Below are 17,457 nucleotides of genomic sequence, written 5' to 3' on the forward strand. Positions count from 1 at the left end.
AACATTTGTATCATGTGGTTTTTCTAGATTTTGGTTGATATTTTGTCTCTATCATTTAAAATACACCTACGATAATAGTTATAGACCTTTCATTTCTCTGTAAGTGGGCAAACTTACAAAATCTGCAGGGGATCAAATAAATATTTTCCTCACTCTACATTCACATCATTCCCTGTTCTCAAGGAGTTTACAATCTACTGTAAGGTCCCTAAGTCACCTTCATACATACACATACATACAAGTTGAGCACCCTAGTTTATTACTATATTGCAGTCAATCTACAAAAAACAGTGATTAATGTGCCTCTTTTTATCTGTAAAGTACTACAGCAAAAGTTATATATAAAAAAAAACAAAAAAAAACAGGAATGTCAGACTGACGCTCTCACACACAAGCAGTAGCCCAGCTCTCTGATACACCTCACTGACCACTACTCTTAAGGCCTCGTATACACGACCGAGTTTCTCGGATATTTTTTTGCCGAGGAAATCGGTCGTGTGTACATTTTCGTCGAGGAAACTGTCGAGAAACTCGACGAGCCAAAAAGAGAGCAAGTTCTCTATTTCCTCGACGGGAATGGAGAAACTTGGCTTGTCGAGTTCCTCGACAGCCTAACAAGGAACAAGGAACTCGACGAGCAAAACGTTGTGTTTCGCCCGTCGAGTTCCTTGGTCGTGTGTACGAGGCTTAATCAACAGCGCTGTTCAGAGGGATTGCGAGCAATGTTGATTAGAGACACAGTCAGTGGGACAACAGAAAAGCAGGATGTGAAAAGCAGGGCTCCTCTGCGTATGCTGGCAGTACAGCCAAAAAAAAAGCACATTTATTACTATATGTGCAACTTGCCTGCATTAAAGTAATATACTAAAATGGTTCCATTATGATGAATTATGATGAAGGGTCAGTCCCCCTAAAATTCATATTTACATTTTTTGATGGTGGACCACTGACAGTTTGCTCAAAGTAGATGTAAACCTGATTCATGAAATTTGAGCTGGGCACATATATCTGCAGTATTTTGTTATCGATCTTCAATGAACTATGTCCCATCACTCTCTCATGAACTGTTCCTCTGTTATCAGCCTGATAACTCGGGACAAATTCTCAGCCTTTTTAGACAAAAGCAGCCTGGATCTTTTGTCCGGGGAGGTTGCTAAAATAGATTAGCAGGGAGCAGGTCCTATTACAAAACACCTCTGATAGTCTCTGCCTATGATGAGAGGTGGTGTGTGCCTTTCCTCCAATCAGCAAATTTAGCTATCTTGGCTGTATGCCCAGACATCACACTCTGTGTTAAACAGGAAGAGAACATTTCCTAACAGATCTGAACTTTCTAAACAGTATATAAATGTGAATACAGCAAATATACAGTTAAACCCATGTAGGGAGATTTGGTTCATCTCTGTGTATTATCTGAGGCTGATCACTGGGTGTATGGAGGGTTTACATCCACTTTAAAGCTACAATGTAATCCACAGGTAAGATATACACTTTTGGAGTTAATTTTCTTTTTCATTACGAGAAATAAGCAGCACAATGGTATACGTCTCTGGCCCAGTGTGTGTGGTGGCAAAATGTTGTTCCTCTACATTGATTATCTATTGGCCAGGAACTCTTTATCCAACTATACTGTTAAATACCTGGCAATAAGATAAAGCTCTATTTTAGTGCAAGTATGTTAGCGCCTTCTCTTTATTTATTTGTTATCAGGATTGTCTTGGGAGTGTGAATGCGTGTTTGTTGGACCATTTTTAGAACAACACTCACCACTCAAATGACTTACTTGGAACTTCAAGGCCTTTAGATTTGGCCATTATGGAGAAAATATCCCGGGTGGAGTGCAGGGCACTGAAGGCAGAGTGATTTGACGAATTAGCCACTAAAGGGGGCAAATGAGTGGCAGAAGCCACACTTTGCTGTAGTTGATTTATGTACTGGTCCAGCTCATCTTGTGTATCATCTGAAAAAAATTGTCAACATTTACTTTTCCAAAAGTCAATACTGCTTTTGTGATGGGACTGACATACTGTATATAATAAGAGGCACATAAATATAGATTTTCCACAACAGTCTGCTGCCCCGAAACCACCCAAATGGATGTCGGTAGCCCCAAATATAATGTGTTCTATTATAAATCAGTCTTGTTTGCATCTAATGCTGGTGAGTCCATTATCTTATCAGTCAGACAAAAGCTAAAATAACTCTGGATGCCCCATTTACTCTGGAGGACCTGGTAACGGAAAGAGGCATCTAATAATAAAGCTCTGGGATCTGATGGTTTCCCTCCCCCAATATGTGTACAAGGCCGCCATAGTGATCTTTGCTATAACAGGGAAAAACCAACTACTACCCCAATCTTACCGACTTGTCTTACTGTGCAGACATTAAGATTTTTCTGACAAATCGCCATGGCAGAAATTTTCAAGATTTTCCACCCAGGCTAACCTGAGTTCAAACCCATTAGTAAGGCTTTCCAAAATGTACAACTACCACCTAGAAAGCCTGGCACCAAACATTGTTTCCCTCTACACTATAGTGTTTTACACAGATTCAATTTAGGCATTATATTTATAAAATGGATGCAAATACATTGCACTCATTAAAGTGTTACTAAACTCAGGAGCCTGCACTCACTATATCTGGTCTCCCACAATACACGGAACATGAAAATGCAATAGTTTTATTAATTACAAACTGCTAAATACATTTTCTCATCAGCAGTATATGGCAGTCTTGTGACTTCTATCAGTGCCTGGTTAAATCTTGTAGAAGGAGCTTTTCATACTGCACTAGCTGTCCTATCAGGATGCAGGACCCCCGAACCTCTGTCTTGACAGTGCTGATTGGCCCTGTGCTGATCACATAACTCTCCCAAGAAAAAAAAACTCTCTAGCAATACATACCAAACTGAGCATGTGCAGCCTGACTCCACTTATGCCCCCGTACACAGGATCAGGATTTTCGGCGTCCGCCGGGAAAAAATCGAGAACCTGCTCGGTCACTTTCCCTGTGTACACACCAGAGGTTTTCCCAGTGGGAAAACTGCAATGAGAGCTTTGGCCGGGAATCAAGGCCGTGTGTATGCTCCACCGCAGTGTTTCCCATAGGGAAACTGCCAGGAAAAAGACCACCGGGAATCGCGGCAGGAAAAAAGAGAACGTGTTCTAATTTCTCCTGCTACGATTCCCGCCGGTTTTTCTGTCGGGAAAACTGCCATGGAGCATACACACGGCCATTTTTCCCGGCCAAAAGCTGTCATGGCAGTTTTCCCGATGGGAAAACTGGTTGTGTGTACGAGGCATTACTCTGTCTTATTCAGACATTTTTGGAGTCAGTGGAAAAAGAGGAGGATCTGTGCATACAGGATAAAACAGCATTTTTACACAATGCAGAGGATTAACCCCTTAGGTTCCACAGTGAGTATAACAAGCATGCTTTACTGCATATACACACTGGGCCAGATTCACGTAGCCCGGGCGCAGCGTAACATAACCGATTTAGGTTACACCGCCGCAAATTTTCTGGCTAAGTGCCCGATCCACAAAGCACTTACCTGGAAATTTGCGGCGTTGTATCCTAAATCCGTCCGGAGCAAGGCGGGCCAATTCAAATGGGGCGGGTACCATTTAAATTAGGCGAATTTCCCGACGTGCTTTGCGCGAAATTATGACGCACCGACGTTTTGTGAATCGCGGCGTGAAAAAAAAGACTTGCGCCGGGAAAAAAAAAAAAAAAAAAAAAAATTAAAAAGCGACGCGGGAAAGACGAGTATACTTTTACATGGTGTACTAATTTTACACTTTGTTAAAGGTGCCCTATCTTTGCGACGGCAAACTAACACTTGCGGCGACGTAACGACGGGAAAAAGTTTAGTGGATCGCCGTAACTGCTAATTTGCATACCCGACGCTGGTTTACGACGCGAACTCCCCCCAGCGGCGGCCGCGGTACTGCATCCTAAGATCCGACAGTGTAAAACTATTACACCTGTCGGATCTTAGGGATATCTATGCGTAACTGATTCTATGAATCAGTCGCATAGATAGAAACAGGGATACGACGGCGTATCAGCAGATACGCCGTCAAATCCCTTTTGTGAATCTGGCCCACTGATTTTTCTGTTGTGGGTTTAGTGTCTGGTTAAAGCTTGTAGGAAGAGTTTATTTTCCTCTGACTGTCCTATGAGGCTGCATGACCCCTGACACTCTGTCTGGACAATGCTGATTGGCCCTGTGCTGATCACATGCACACATGCAAAAAAAAAAACAACCTGTCTAGCAATACACAACAAACTGAGCATGTGCAGATGTTCTATCAGCAGATGAATTGGGGAACGATAAAAGAAGGGGATGATCAGACAAGACAGGATCAATGATTTAAACAATGCAGAGGATTAACCCTTTAGATTATTACACAGTGAGTATAACAAGCATGCTTTACTGCATATACAGACTGATTTAAATGTTGTGGCTTTAGTAACACTTTAACTTTAAGGAAACTTCCTCTGGGCTGCAGATTTTGTGATTGTAAAACAATCAGAAATGTGTACAGATCCTGTGTTTCAGTGCTGTGATTTCATACACACTTAGTTACCCCTTTCCCTTTTTTACATTCATAATGGTGAAGATATTAGACTGTAAGTTTCTTTGGGTCAGGTGAACAGAGACAGAAGTGACAGGTTAAATGATCATTGTAAAATAGTGAGAAAGATGTCAACACAATCTGAATAAATAAAAAAATAAGCTCAAATTCTGAATACACAAACCCACAATAAAAAAAACAGGGAATACGGGCACCATTTCCTACCATTTTCTGTTGGCTCTGTTTGAAATCCAGCCAATTCATATTCATAGTCATTGTCTGGGCTATAGTATCCCTCGCTATCTCCATCCAAAAGCTTTTCATCGCAGTCAACATCCAGGAAACTCAGATGAGTGAAGAAGGAGGTGGTAAGGAAATCAGACAATTTCCCTTGTTTTACCCTGAAATAAAAATATGTTTATTAGTTAGACCTGGAGAATCTTATACATGTATCAAGGGCAGAAGGCAAAAACAGATTATGTCAGCCAATGAAAAAAGCTGTCAACAGCGCTATCCTGTCTACAGTATAAAGTCAACCTTTCATGAGGGGCTGCAATGGCTAACTCCTCTGAAGATGCTAGTTGCCTGGCTGGCTATGCAGACATGTATGTGTAGTGAAGTCATATATAGTGGAGTCCGGAGTAGATAACTGATATGTTAGTATGATGACTATAAATTATATTGTCCCGCAGCAACACACCAGGCTCTCCAGAGAGTGCATTTCTTTGACTTCCAATACAGAATAAAGTCCAAATTCCACAGACGATACAAATCCAACAGAGTAGTTCAAAGTCCCATCTGACTAGATCTGTGCCATTTTCATACAGAGAATTTACAGAGAATATTCTCATCACTTCTAGACCTGTGCCATATTCATACAGAGAATATACAGAGAATATTCTGAGTGACAAGACTCACCTCCAGGATTATATTCCCTATCCACTGAATAGCTGAGCAATTTGATTGGCCATCTTTGATCTACATCCTGTCTTTCAGAGTGACAGATAATGACCCCAGCCAGAGACGGCTTCAATCATCACCTATTCCTAATTTTGCATTCTTGCATACTAATAAGCTTCCTCTAATATGTAATTAGATTACATGTGGCCTGATTAATGGTTTGATGTGTAAAATAGACTCATCCTGTCTCTTTGCCTATTGACAATCGACAAGCCTCTTTTGATGTGTAACATGTAATTACAGGTTTGATGTGTAAAATAGACTTATCCTGGACTGAAATCTGGCCTGGTCAATTTTGGACTTATAATATAATAATACAACATATACATACATATATATATATATATATATATATATATATATATATATATATAAAAAAACATCCCACATAAATCGGCCAACATATTACAACATATAGTACAACATATTCAGACCAGGAAATTCTTAGAAAAGTTACTTTTAGATTTTTCTTGTTCAGCGCCCAAAAGAAACTTGCTTCCACCATCCATGCTAAACAGCGTAAATGGCGGAATCTCCTCTGCCAGTTATTGTATTCAAGCAGCCAGGACACATGTGAATGCCTGAATACCTGAACATTAAATGCAACTGATAAGATACATTCACTATTCAATTGAGAATTTTCTACCCAGCTCAATCGATTTTTGCCAACAGAGCCAGACACACTTTGAACTTAAACTGATTTTGCAGGCAAAATTCGAGCAGTGTATGGCTAGATTAAAGGGGTTGTAAAGGCAAAGTATAACAAACATGTTATTCTTACCTCCACTGTGCAGCTCGTTTTGCACAGAGTGGCCCCTGAACCTGGTCTTCTGGGGTCCCTCGGTGGGTGTCTCAGCTCCTCCCTGCAAGAACTAAACATCTAAATGCCAGCTCTCTCGCATTGGTGGTTAGTTCTTGCGGGTGCGTTCCTGTGATACAGCTGGCAGCTATAGCGCAGCCAATGGCTGCGCTGCATTCAATCCATTCACTCTAGCCAATCAACGTCCAGGCTGAGCGGCGAAGACGACGTCGGGGGAGAGTGCAGCAGGTGAATGGGCTTAGTGAAGTAAAACAGGGGGGGGTCGGTATTGTCGGATGTTTTTTCATCTTAATGCATAGGATGCATTAAGGTAAAAAAACATGAACCTTCAGTGTCCCTTTAATCATCTGAAGTTTTAGCCTAATTTACAAAGGCTCCTAAAAGGAATCTGCTATCGCTTGTTACAGCAGCTAATACATTTCTCCCTTTTTCTGCATTGGGAGATGGATAAAGAGAATCTGATTATAGTAAAACCTTGGTTTGAGAGCGTTTTGCACTACAAGCAACATTTTTAAATACATTTTGACTTGATATACAAGCGATATCGATATACAAGCAATGTCGATATACAAGTACCGCCATGTCACAACTGAGTATAAAAGAGAAGAGAGGCGCCTCTAAGTGTAGCAATATGGTTACATTTATTGAAGGTACAGTACAACGTTTAGCAACATATTGCTACACTTAGAGGCGCCTCTCTTCTCTTTTATATTCTGTGGCTCCTGATGGATTTTTCTTCTAATCCCCTTGTGGATTCTTCCATTTGTGGATGGACATTTTATGGTTACACAACCTATCACATTGCTATAATCTTTTTATTTGGACTATAAACTGAAGGACTTATGAATAAATGGTTGCAGAACAAATCATCTGAGTTTCCATTATTTCTTATGGGGAAATTCGCTTTGACATACAAGTGCTTTGGATTACAAGCATGTTTCTGGAAGGAATTATGCTCGCAATCCAAGGTTTTACTGTAGTTGCTTTGGATGGCACAGTTACTTTTTAAACACATCATGACAAACAAGGCTTGACTTTATTTTTGTGTAAATACATCTTTAAATGTAGGTTATGTACCTTGCTCCTCCAAAATATCCATCATCAAGTTTTCTAACAGTTGACAGAATAGCAGGGTCTATGTCAGAGCCATCCTCATCTAGAGAAAATATACAAAAAAGTTTTTTTTGTTCATTAAAAAAGTAAACAAGATTCACAACAAATGTACCTAAAAACCCACTTGATTTACTGGGGGAGATTTACTAAAACTGGTGCACACAAAATCTGTGCATAGTAACCAATCAGCGTCTAACTTTAGCTTGTTCAATTGACTGCTTGCCGACCATCTCACGCAGATATACTGCTGCGGGGCGCCCGCTCTACGTTGGATCATGTACAGTATCTGTATCTGCCCCGGCTGTGCTGTGATTTGTTACAGCACAAGCCAATCAGCGGATCCCAGCCAATGAAAAAGAAAGAGCTCTGTGTTGTAAACAGCACAGAGCTCCGAACACTGACAGGTGACAAAGCAGGGAAAAAAACAGCAAGATCACTTAGTAAAAGCAGCACATAATACACATATTACACATTGTCAGGCACACATTTAACACCTTGATTGCCCCTAGATGTTAACCCCTTCCCAGCCACTGCACACTAGTACAGTGACAGTGTATAGGATTAGCACTGATCACTGTATTAGTGTCACCATTTATGTCAGTGTCAGTTAGTCAAACCCCCCAGCCAGCATCAGCTAGTGTCAGATTGCCCGCCATAACTATCACAGTCCCTCTATAAGTCGCTGATCACCACCATACCAGTATGAAAAAAATATATATAATTGATTTGAATGCACCTAGATGTTAACCTCTTTCCAGCCACTAGTACATTGACAGTGTATAGTATTAGCACTGATCACTGTATTAGTGTCACCACTGATGTCAGTTAGTCAGTTAGTGTACCCCTCCCTCCCCAGCCAGCATCAGCTAGTGTCAGATTGCCCACCATAACTATCACAGTCTCACTATAAGTCACTGATCACCACCAATACTAGTACAAAAAAAATATATAATTGATTTGATTGCCCCTAGATGTTAACCCCTTTACAGCCACTGTACACTAGTACAGTGAGAGTGTATAGTATTAGCACTGTTCACTGTATTAGTGTCACCCATAGGCATGCGCACAGGGTGTGCCAGGTGTGCCCAGGCACACCCTAATCACCCTTTCCAGCACAGATTCCCCCTACTTCTCTGGCTCCCTCCTTCCCCTTGCAGTGCTACCAGCTTCCCTTCTGTCCTGCCATCTGTTGCTGCAAGGATGTTTGAGGATGAGTGCAGGAAGGGGCCGGTAAATATGTAACTGACCATCCCCTTTCCTTTCTGAATTAACATTGCGAGTGATCAGTAGTGTGTGTTTGAGCTTTGGGGTGCACACCCTAATGAAATAGACTGCGCACACCTATGGTGTCACCATTGATGTCAGTGTCAGTTAGTGTACCCAGCCAGCATCAGCTAGTGTCAGATTACCTGCCATAACCAGGGATGCCATCAGGGAGGTACAGGCAGTACACCTGTAAGGCTTACGGAGGTCCCCAGAGCCCTGGATGGCAACCCCCCCTTTATTTATTTATTTTTTATAAAAGCTCTGTGTTGTAGAATCTCTAAAAAGAAAGGCAAATTCCCCCAAACCTGGCATATAACGTAACTAAACTGTAATGTAATCTGAATAGAGAATCCATGAGCAAGAGTAAGAAACCTTTGTAATGCTTGGAGCCATTATGAGTAGTAATCTTACTTTAGGAACCATCGAGCATTAGTAGAAGCCAGCAGGCAATTCAATGTACCTTACTCACTAATATATATATATATATATATATATATATATATATATATATATATATATATATATATCTGTATATATAAATCTATATATATACAGTCCTGATAGTGAGACAAAAAATTTTTTGAGCATTCAATTTAATGAAAACAACGAATAAACCGAAACAGGCTGTTTTTAAAGCGGGAGTTCACCCATTTATTACATTTTTTTTTTTCCCCTTAGATTCCTGCTCGTTTGGTCTAGGGGAATCGGTTATTTGTTTTAAAATATGAGCAGTACTTACCGTTTTTGAGATGCATCTTCTTCCGTCGCTTCCGGGTATGGGTCTTCGGGAGCGGGCGTTCCTTCTTGATTGACAGTCTTCCGAGAGGCTTCCGACGGTCGCATCCATCGCGTCACTCGTAGCCGAAAGAAGCCGAACGTCGGTGCGGCTCTATACTGCGCCTGCGTACCGACGTTCGGCTTCTTTCGGAAAATCGTGACGCGATGGATGCGACCGTCGGAAGCCTCTCGGAAGACTGTCAATCAAGAAGGAACGCCCATTCCCGCAGCCCATACCCGGAAGCGACGGAGAGGATGCATCTCGTAAACGGGTAAGTACTGCTCATATTTTAAAACAAATAGCCGATTCCCCTAGACAAAACGAGCAGGAATCTAAGGCTAAAAAGTGCCCTCTAAGGGTGAACCCCCGCTTTAAGCTGATCAAAAGTTTAGGACCACACCTCCAAAAAAAAACTAAACCCCCCCAAAACAGAAATCCAACTTCCAAACATGAACTCAGTAATGAGTAGCTCCACCGTTATTGTTGATCACTTCACAAATTCACTTCGGCATGCTTGATGCAAGCGTTTCCATGAGTTGAGTGGGAACATTTCTCCAAGTGGTGAAGACAGCCGCAAAAAGGCCATCTACTGTCTGGAACTGTTGTCCATTTTTGTAAACTTCCCTTGCCATCCATCCCCAAAGGTTCTCAATTGGATTTAGATCAGGGGAACATGCAGGATGGGCCAAAAGAGTAATGTTATTCTCCTGAAAGAAGTCCCTTGTCCTGCGGGCATTGTGTACTGTAGCGTTGTCCTGTTGAAAAACCCAGTCGTTACCACAAAGACGAGGGCCCTCAGTCATGAGGAATGCTCTCTGCAACATCTGGACATAGCCAGCGGCCGTTTGATGCCCCTGCACTTCCTGAAGCTCCATTGTTCCACTGAAGGAAAAAGCACCCCAGACCATTATGGTGCCCCCTCCACTGTGGCGCGTAGAAAACATCTCAGGTGGGATCTGCTTGTCATGCCAGTAACGTTGGAAACCATCAGGACCATCAAGGTTAAATGTTTTCTCATCAGAGAATAAAACTTTCTTCCACCTTTGAATGTCCCATGTTTGGTGCTCTCTTGCAAAGTCCAAACGAGCAGTTCTGTGGCGTTCAAGGAGACGAGGTTTTTAAAGACGTTGTTTGTTTTTGAAGCCCTTCAGTCTCAGATGCTGTCTGATGGTTATGGGGCTGCAGTCAGCACCAGTAAGGGCCTTAATTTGGGTCGAGGATCATCCAGTATCTTGATGAGAGACCCTACTTATGCAGTTTAGCAACCTGACCACGTTCAAAAAGGGAGAGTTTTTTTGTCTTTGCCATCAAAACGTGTGACTACCTGACAGAAAACGACAATGAATCCACATCTTTGGACAGATTTGGCCTTTTAAAGGCATGTGGTCCTAAACTTTTGATCTGCTGAAAAACAGCCTGTTTCAGTTTTTTTGTTATTTTCAATTAATTGAATGCTCAAAAAATGTTTTGTTTCACTCTCATTTCTTCTTGTTGCATGTTGAAGCCCTACTTGGAACCTTGTTAAGATCCAACAATGTAAAATATGATTTTTTGCCATTTTTCAAATGGTCTTAAACTTTTGATCAGGACTTTATACATATATATATGTATACACACACACACACACACCGGTTATCAGTATTAATACCAGTTTTGTTAAAAAATACTTATGAGAGTAATTACTGAGCATGTAATGGGTAATGGGAAACGTGACGGTAGGTCTTCCTGTCATTCTCCAGCAAGAGGTCAGGTAAGCCAATTCAGTACGGAGCATCTCAACCACCATTTTGCTGTCCAAAGCCAGATAGAAGTGGTTCTGGTCTGTAAACTATGGAAGGAAAGAGATGTCATTGAACACTAACAATGAACTGTACATCTTAGTTAATGATAGATATAAAATGACCAATTCTCGTAGACCCCATCTGTTGATCCAGTCATATCACAACCAGTTCAGAAGCCACCTGCATGATACTAATTTGGCTCTGTCAGGAAATACACGTGTATATCAAAACCTGATAAAGATCCTCCAACTTGGTAATAAGCAGGAAAGTACAAAGCCATTGATGTATTGATGTCAGCCTCATCCACCTCAAAGAAACCTAGGGGCAGATCCACAGAGATCTGCACCCGCGCAGCGTATCAGAGATACACTACGCCGCCCTAACTTTCACCGGCTTTGGTTCGAATCCTGAAAGATTGCGCGCCGAAAGTTATGGCGGCGTAGTCTATCTCTGGCGGCGTAACGGCGCGTAATTCAAATCAGCGATTAGGGGGCGTGTTTTATTTAAATGAAGCGCGTCCCCGCGCCGAATGAACTGCGCATGCTCTGTTTCTAAATTTCCCGCCGTGCATTGCGCGAAATGACGTCGCAAGGACGTCATTTTTTAAACTTAGACGTGACTTACGTCCATCCCGATTCACTGACGACTTGCGCAAAAAAAATAAAAAATTCAAATTTTGACGCGGGAACGACGGCCATACTTAACATGGCAAATCTAACTATACGGCGCAAAAAAAGCAGCTTTAACTATACGCCGGAAAAAGCCGACTAAGACGACGTAAGAGAATGCGACGGCCGCGCGTACGTTCGTGGATCGTCGGAAATAGCTAATTTGCATACCCGACGCGGAAAACGACGCGAACTCCACCCAGCGGACGCCGAATTATTGCATCTACGATCCAAAGGCGTACGAAGCCATACGCCTGTCGGATCAAACCCAGATGACGTAGTATCTTGGTTTGAGGATTCAAACTAAAGATACGACGTGGGTAATTTGAAAGTACGCCGGCGTATCAGTAGATACGCCGGCGTACTCTGTCTGTGGATCTGCCCCCTAGTTTGCTCATTAAAAACACAATTGCAAGACCAAACACAAATTTGGCTATGGTAAAGCAGACCATACATGGATTGAAATTCTGCTGAACTGACCAAATTTTAATCCAAGTATGGGCAGGCTAGTGGTACAGAAGTAGATCTGCCGATTGACTTCTGTAGGTTTTTCCTGATCGATTAGTGCCACTGGCAGTGCTGATCAGTGTATTCTGAAGACAGGGAAGTCTCCCCACAATACACAATACAATAACTTAAAATTCTATCAAGAAAGCCTAGCAGTCCAAGTGTTGTACAGATGCCACATCCCAGTAAAATAGACAAAGAGCAAAATGGATTGGGGAGGGGACTTTTGGGGCACCAACAAAACACTTTGACTTAATATATAAAAAAAGGTTTTATTGATGCAAACTTGTTAAAATTCATGTGAAGATAAAACATGTTGCAGACACAAACATTTCATATCTACAACAGAAGATTTAGACATATCCTATTCTGATTTAACATATCTTTACAGCAATACCCCTATGCGTTTTGCCTAAAGGCAGGTCTTCTTCAGGGGGTTCTTTGTGGAGGAATACAATGAATAGGCAAATACTTTTGTAAAAAAAAAAAGGATACGGATGTTGGTACCAGATCAACACACATCCAAGAATCAGGTGTAGTGCAGCAATCCTCCATGTGTTACAGGGGGATGATCCCCTTGTAACACATGGAGGATTGCTGCTCTACACCTGAAAAGACAGATTCCTTTTGGCCACCATTATCCATCTGGGATTGCGCTGTCATCCCCACATGAATGTGCCCTGCTCTTAAGCATTGAAAAATGGAGTTATATTATCTCCTCCTTAATGCATCTAATAATTTGGGGCTTCATACAGTGGGCCATCTGTGATCCTTTTAGGGACCAACAAGAATACTTTCCCCTGATTCTTGGATGTGTGTTGAGCTGGTACCAGCATCTGTATCTGTTTTTTATACAAAAATATTTGCCTATTCATTGTATTCCTCCACAAAGAACCCCCTGAAGAAGACTTGCCTTTAGTCGAAACGTGGAATCAGAATAGTATATGTCTCAATCTATGAAATTTTTGTGTTTGCGACATGTTTTATCTTCACATGAATTTTAAAATTTTTGTATCAATAAAACCTTTTTTTTATATATTCAGTCAAATGTTAAAGTGTTTTGTTGGTGCCTCAAAAGTCCCCTCCCCAATCCATTTTGCTCTTTGTCAATACAATAACTCAACGTGAATCGGGCCGCTGGTTGAACAAAAAAAAAGAACAATGCCTTAGACTTTTATACCTTTTGATTTAGTTAGCATAAACACAACTCTGATTTTACTGATATATTTGTATTCTTACACCCACCTGAGGAGTAAAAGTGAAGATCTGATTCCTAATTGTGTACAGTTTAGATGTTCCCAGGACTCCAATGTGGCGGTAAGGACGTCCACTCAGTTTCATGGCCCTATTAATGCCTGTAAACGTGGGCAGAGTAAGATTTTTACTACATGCACAATATTACTTAGTTTACGACAATTGGTAAATCATTTCTCAATGGTCCATTAAACTAAAAAAAACACAAGCTGCTTTATTGCTTATTTCTGTCAATTTACATGAATCAACCTGCATATATAGAGGCTCATTTACTAAAGGTGTTGAGAAGCTTCACTCAAAAAACTGTGTTCACGTTTTCTTCAGTTATCCAATCAGATATAATGCACATTCCTCTTTACCCATTTCTTCTGCACATGATTGGATAAATGGAGTGAATATTCAGACAATGTAATGTGTAAAGGTTAGTAAATCAGCCATGTGCATCGATGAGCATTTTCTGTGTTTATTGAAAGGTTGCTTATGATGTCTACTTGTGGTAGAAAGGTATTTAACCACAGAAGGAGGGAGTTTGTCCCCATTAGACCATTTGTAAGACCCAAGGCTGTTAACCACTGCAGTGAAGGAAGTTTAGATACAGGAAGAGGACAGGCGAATGCAGGGAGGAAGTCTTCAGAATCCATCTGTCTGCACAATTAGAGTCATACTTTATTGCAGGTAAGTGATGTGACTAAAATTGTAGGGATTTTTTCCGCTTTTATAAAAAAAAAAAAATTGTAAACTTCGACATTAATGCAACTCTGTATTACTTACTAAATCATTAAAGTGGAATACCAGCTTAATCCTCACTACTCCTAAAACTGTCCCATCCCCACTCCTAACACCTAAGCTAACTAAGCTGTATAAAAAAAGATACATATATAGCGGGCATAGAAAAGAATCACCCACCGTTTTCATTTATCCAGCTGTATTTACTAATGCAACTTATAACATCCAACTGAAAGATATAACACCAACATGTCAGAAAAAATACAAATAATTAAAAAACAGAATCATTGAGTTGGAAAAAAGGATCACCCCCTTGTGTCAGTATTATGTTGAACCACCTTTTTCTTTAATTAAAGCCTTTTGTCTGTTGGGATATGTCTTTACTAACTTTGCACATCTAGACTTTGCAATATTTGCTCACTCTTCTTTGCAAAACTGCTCAAGTTCAGTTAAATTTGACCGTTTGTGGACTGCAGTCTTCAAGTAATTTCACAGATTTTCAATGTGGGCTCTGAATAGGCCATGCAAGGACATTCAGCCTTTTTTTCTTCAACCACCGCGTGAGCATTTTTGCTGTGTGCTTTGGCTTATTGCCATGTTGGAAGGTAAACCCTTTTCCCATTGACAACTTTCTGGCAGAGGAAAGCAGATTTTACATAACCTCCCTGGCGGTATGATTCTTTCAGATTTTAGGTGCTGAAAGCGGTACCATTATTTTGCATGGAAATTTGGCGTTTTAGATTACAGGCCTGTAATTCTTAGGAATAACTCACCTAAATCTGTCCAAACCAGAGTCTAGTAGACTTCTCGGGCATGATAAAGTTTGAAACACAAAATCATAAATTATAATATAATAAATAATAACAAATAATAATTTAATAACACTTTTTATTCAATACATTTTAGTAAATAATATAATCAAAAACTCTGATTTCTTTGGGGGTCAAACAAGGGTGCAATATCATTAGTCAGTAAATGTCTCGGGTATGGAAAATTTTAAAACAAGGTACAGCACAAAGTCCAACGTCGCAGTCGGGACAATAGAAACGCATTTCTTTTCGGATTTTTCTACCGGTGTCGCCACGCTTGGAGCAGCAAACCACACACATCCATGTGGGTGCTGTCTTCTTTACAGTGGGTGGAATGTGGTCCATAAAGTGACGAGCAGTCAGTCGTTCAGGGTTCACAACACCAGCAGCCGAATGTCCAGATCGGTTTACAGCCGTTGGCGTCTGGTGCTTTAGAAAGATGAGTTCTGCAACCTTCCACACAAAGTCCGCATGGACCATAGGCCTGTCAATTATTTTTTTTCATCAGAATTAAGGCATTCCAGAGGCACTGTTCAAGAAGATGCCGGAATTTTTTTTATAATATTTTGGCTGAATAAAAGGATGGATAAAAGGTCATGGCCTGGTCAGCTTTGTCCACACCTCCCATGATGTGGTTGTAGTCCAACACAACCTCTGGCTTCATCACACCCTTTCCACCTTTGGTGTGTACCATAACGGTCAAGGTGTTATGAATGGTACTCATAAGGCACACATCTTTTTTGTCCCGCCACCTTAGTGCCATAGTTTTCCCTTTCTGCCAGGCAACTACTTCTCCTGCCCCAAGCTTTTTATTGGCAAAGGTTGATGGCATGTCACGTCGGTTAGGCCTCACGGTCCCATATTCGTCTGTCTTGTTCAGGAGAAGGAACTCATAGAGTTCTGGGGATGTATAATAATTGTCTGTGGTGACACAGTAGCCCTGGTTCAGCAATGGCTCTATCAAGGAAAGAACCTAAGCGGTTGCCATTCCAAAACTGCTGAATCGCTGGCAGAATTTGGTCCCTTTCCCGGTGAACAGGACTGAATTCCAGATGTACCCAGAGCTGGATTCACATAGCATAAATTACTTTATGCCAAATCGAGCGCGCTTTGATGCGATATATTGTATCCAGCTAAGTCTACCTTTGTAGGCCATAAGACTTTCGTCAATAGTTATGTCTCTCTCTGGAACATAAGTCTGCTGAAAATTATTCAAAATAAGCTGGTAAATCTCCCAATGTTTTTTCAGCTTTGGAGCTGGATGAGAACTCTCATCAAAGTCTTCATTATTGGCAAAGTGCAAATATTTCATAATCAGCGAAAATTTATATTCCGACATAACGGTGCCAAAAAAAGGTGTGGCCAATAATTTGTTGGTTGTCCAGTACCATTTCTGCAGGGGTTTCCCCACCACTCCCTGTAAAATTATAAGGCCAAGAAACTTCCAGATGTCCTCTCTGGTTACTGGTTCCCATTTTCTGCGCCTTGAAAATCGCTGATGGGTAGCAGCTTGTTGCTCCTGGTAGCGATTCGTCTCCAAAACTATTTTGGCGATAACTTTATCTGTCCAAAAAAATTGGAGGTATGCCAAGGGATTGTCATCCTCAACATCAACTTTGATCCCAGGTGCTCCTGTAAACAGAAATCTTGGGGGCGCTACGTGCTCCAGACCGCAATCAATTGAGCACCAATCCACACATCGCAGGGCACAGTCGCAGGATCATCGGTTAAATCACTTTCTGCGTCTGATGACGAACTTCCCCACGAGTCGCTGTCACTCAACTCCTCTGCAAGCGATTCTGTATCACTGTCGCTGTTTTCCAGCAGGTCGCATAGCGATTTTGAGGTAGAGGCGCGCTTTTTTGATGCCATGGTCGCTGTGCAGTTTACAGTCACAAAGTACAGTAAATCTGCAGACAAGGGCACTGCAGAAAGCACTGGGGGGCAATCTAAGGTCACTGTATTTTATTTGTTATTGTAATCCAATAGGATTACATTGTATCAGTGTGTTTTACTTTATACTGTGTTTGAATTTGGCGCAGTTCCGCCCCCCTGCGTCGCGACGCTCGCAGGGAAGGGAATCAGGGGAACACACAGTGCATCGGCGTAAGATCCGGCCGCTGTGCACTGCGGAAATTCATTGCTGGATCCCTGGGAAAAGGTAAGTCACCTCTTCCAGCATCCAGCGAGGGAAT

General features: G+C 41.4%; 1 protein-coding gene across 3 annotated transcripts in view; it reads right to left on the bottom strand.

The window, feature by feature from the left end:
- Positions 1-17,457, bottom strand: part of PHKA2 (phosphorylase kinase regulatory subunit alpha 2) — a 190,070-nt gene that overhangs the window by 66,644 nt on the left and 105,969 nt on the right. For all 3 annotated transcript variants that reach the window (XM_040338217.1, XM_040338216.1, XM_040338218.1), the window contains exons 16-20: positions 13,719-13,828; positions 11,201-11,345; positions 7,438-7,516; positions 4,806-4,981; positions 1,784-1,960 (exon numbers count right to left, since the gene is read on the bottom strand). In XM_040338217.1, the coding sequence (XP_040194151.1) occupies positions 1,784-1,960; positions 4,806-4,981; positions 7,438-7,516; positions 11,201-11,345; positions 13,719-13,828 (687 nt within the window). The remainder of the gene's footprint in view (positions 1-1,783; positions 1,961-4,805; positions 4,982-7,437; positions 7,517-11,200; positions 11,346-13,718; positions 13,829-17,457) is intronic.

The sequence above is a fragment of the Rana temporaria genome, chromosome 2, assembly GCF_905171775.1.
Source record: "Rana temporaria chromosome 2, aRanTem1.1, whole genome shotgun sequence".
Taxonomy (NCBI): domain Eukaryota; kingdom Metazoa; phylum Chordata; class Amphibia; order Anura; family Ranidae; genus Rana; species Rana temporaria.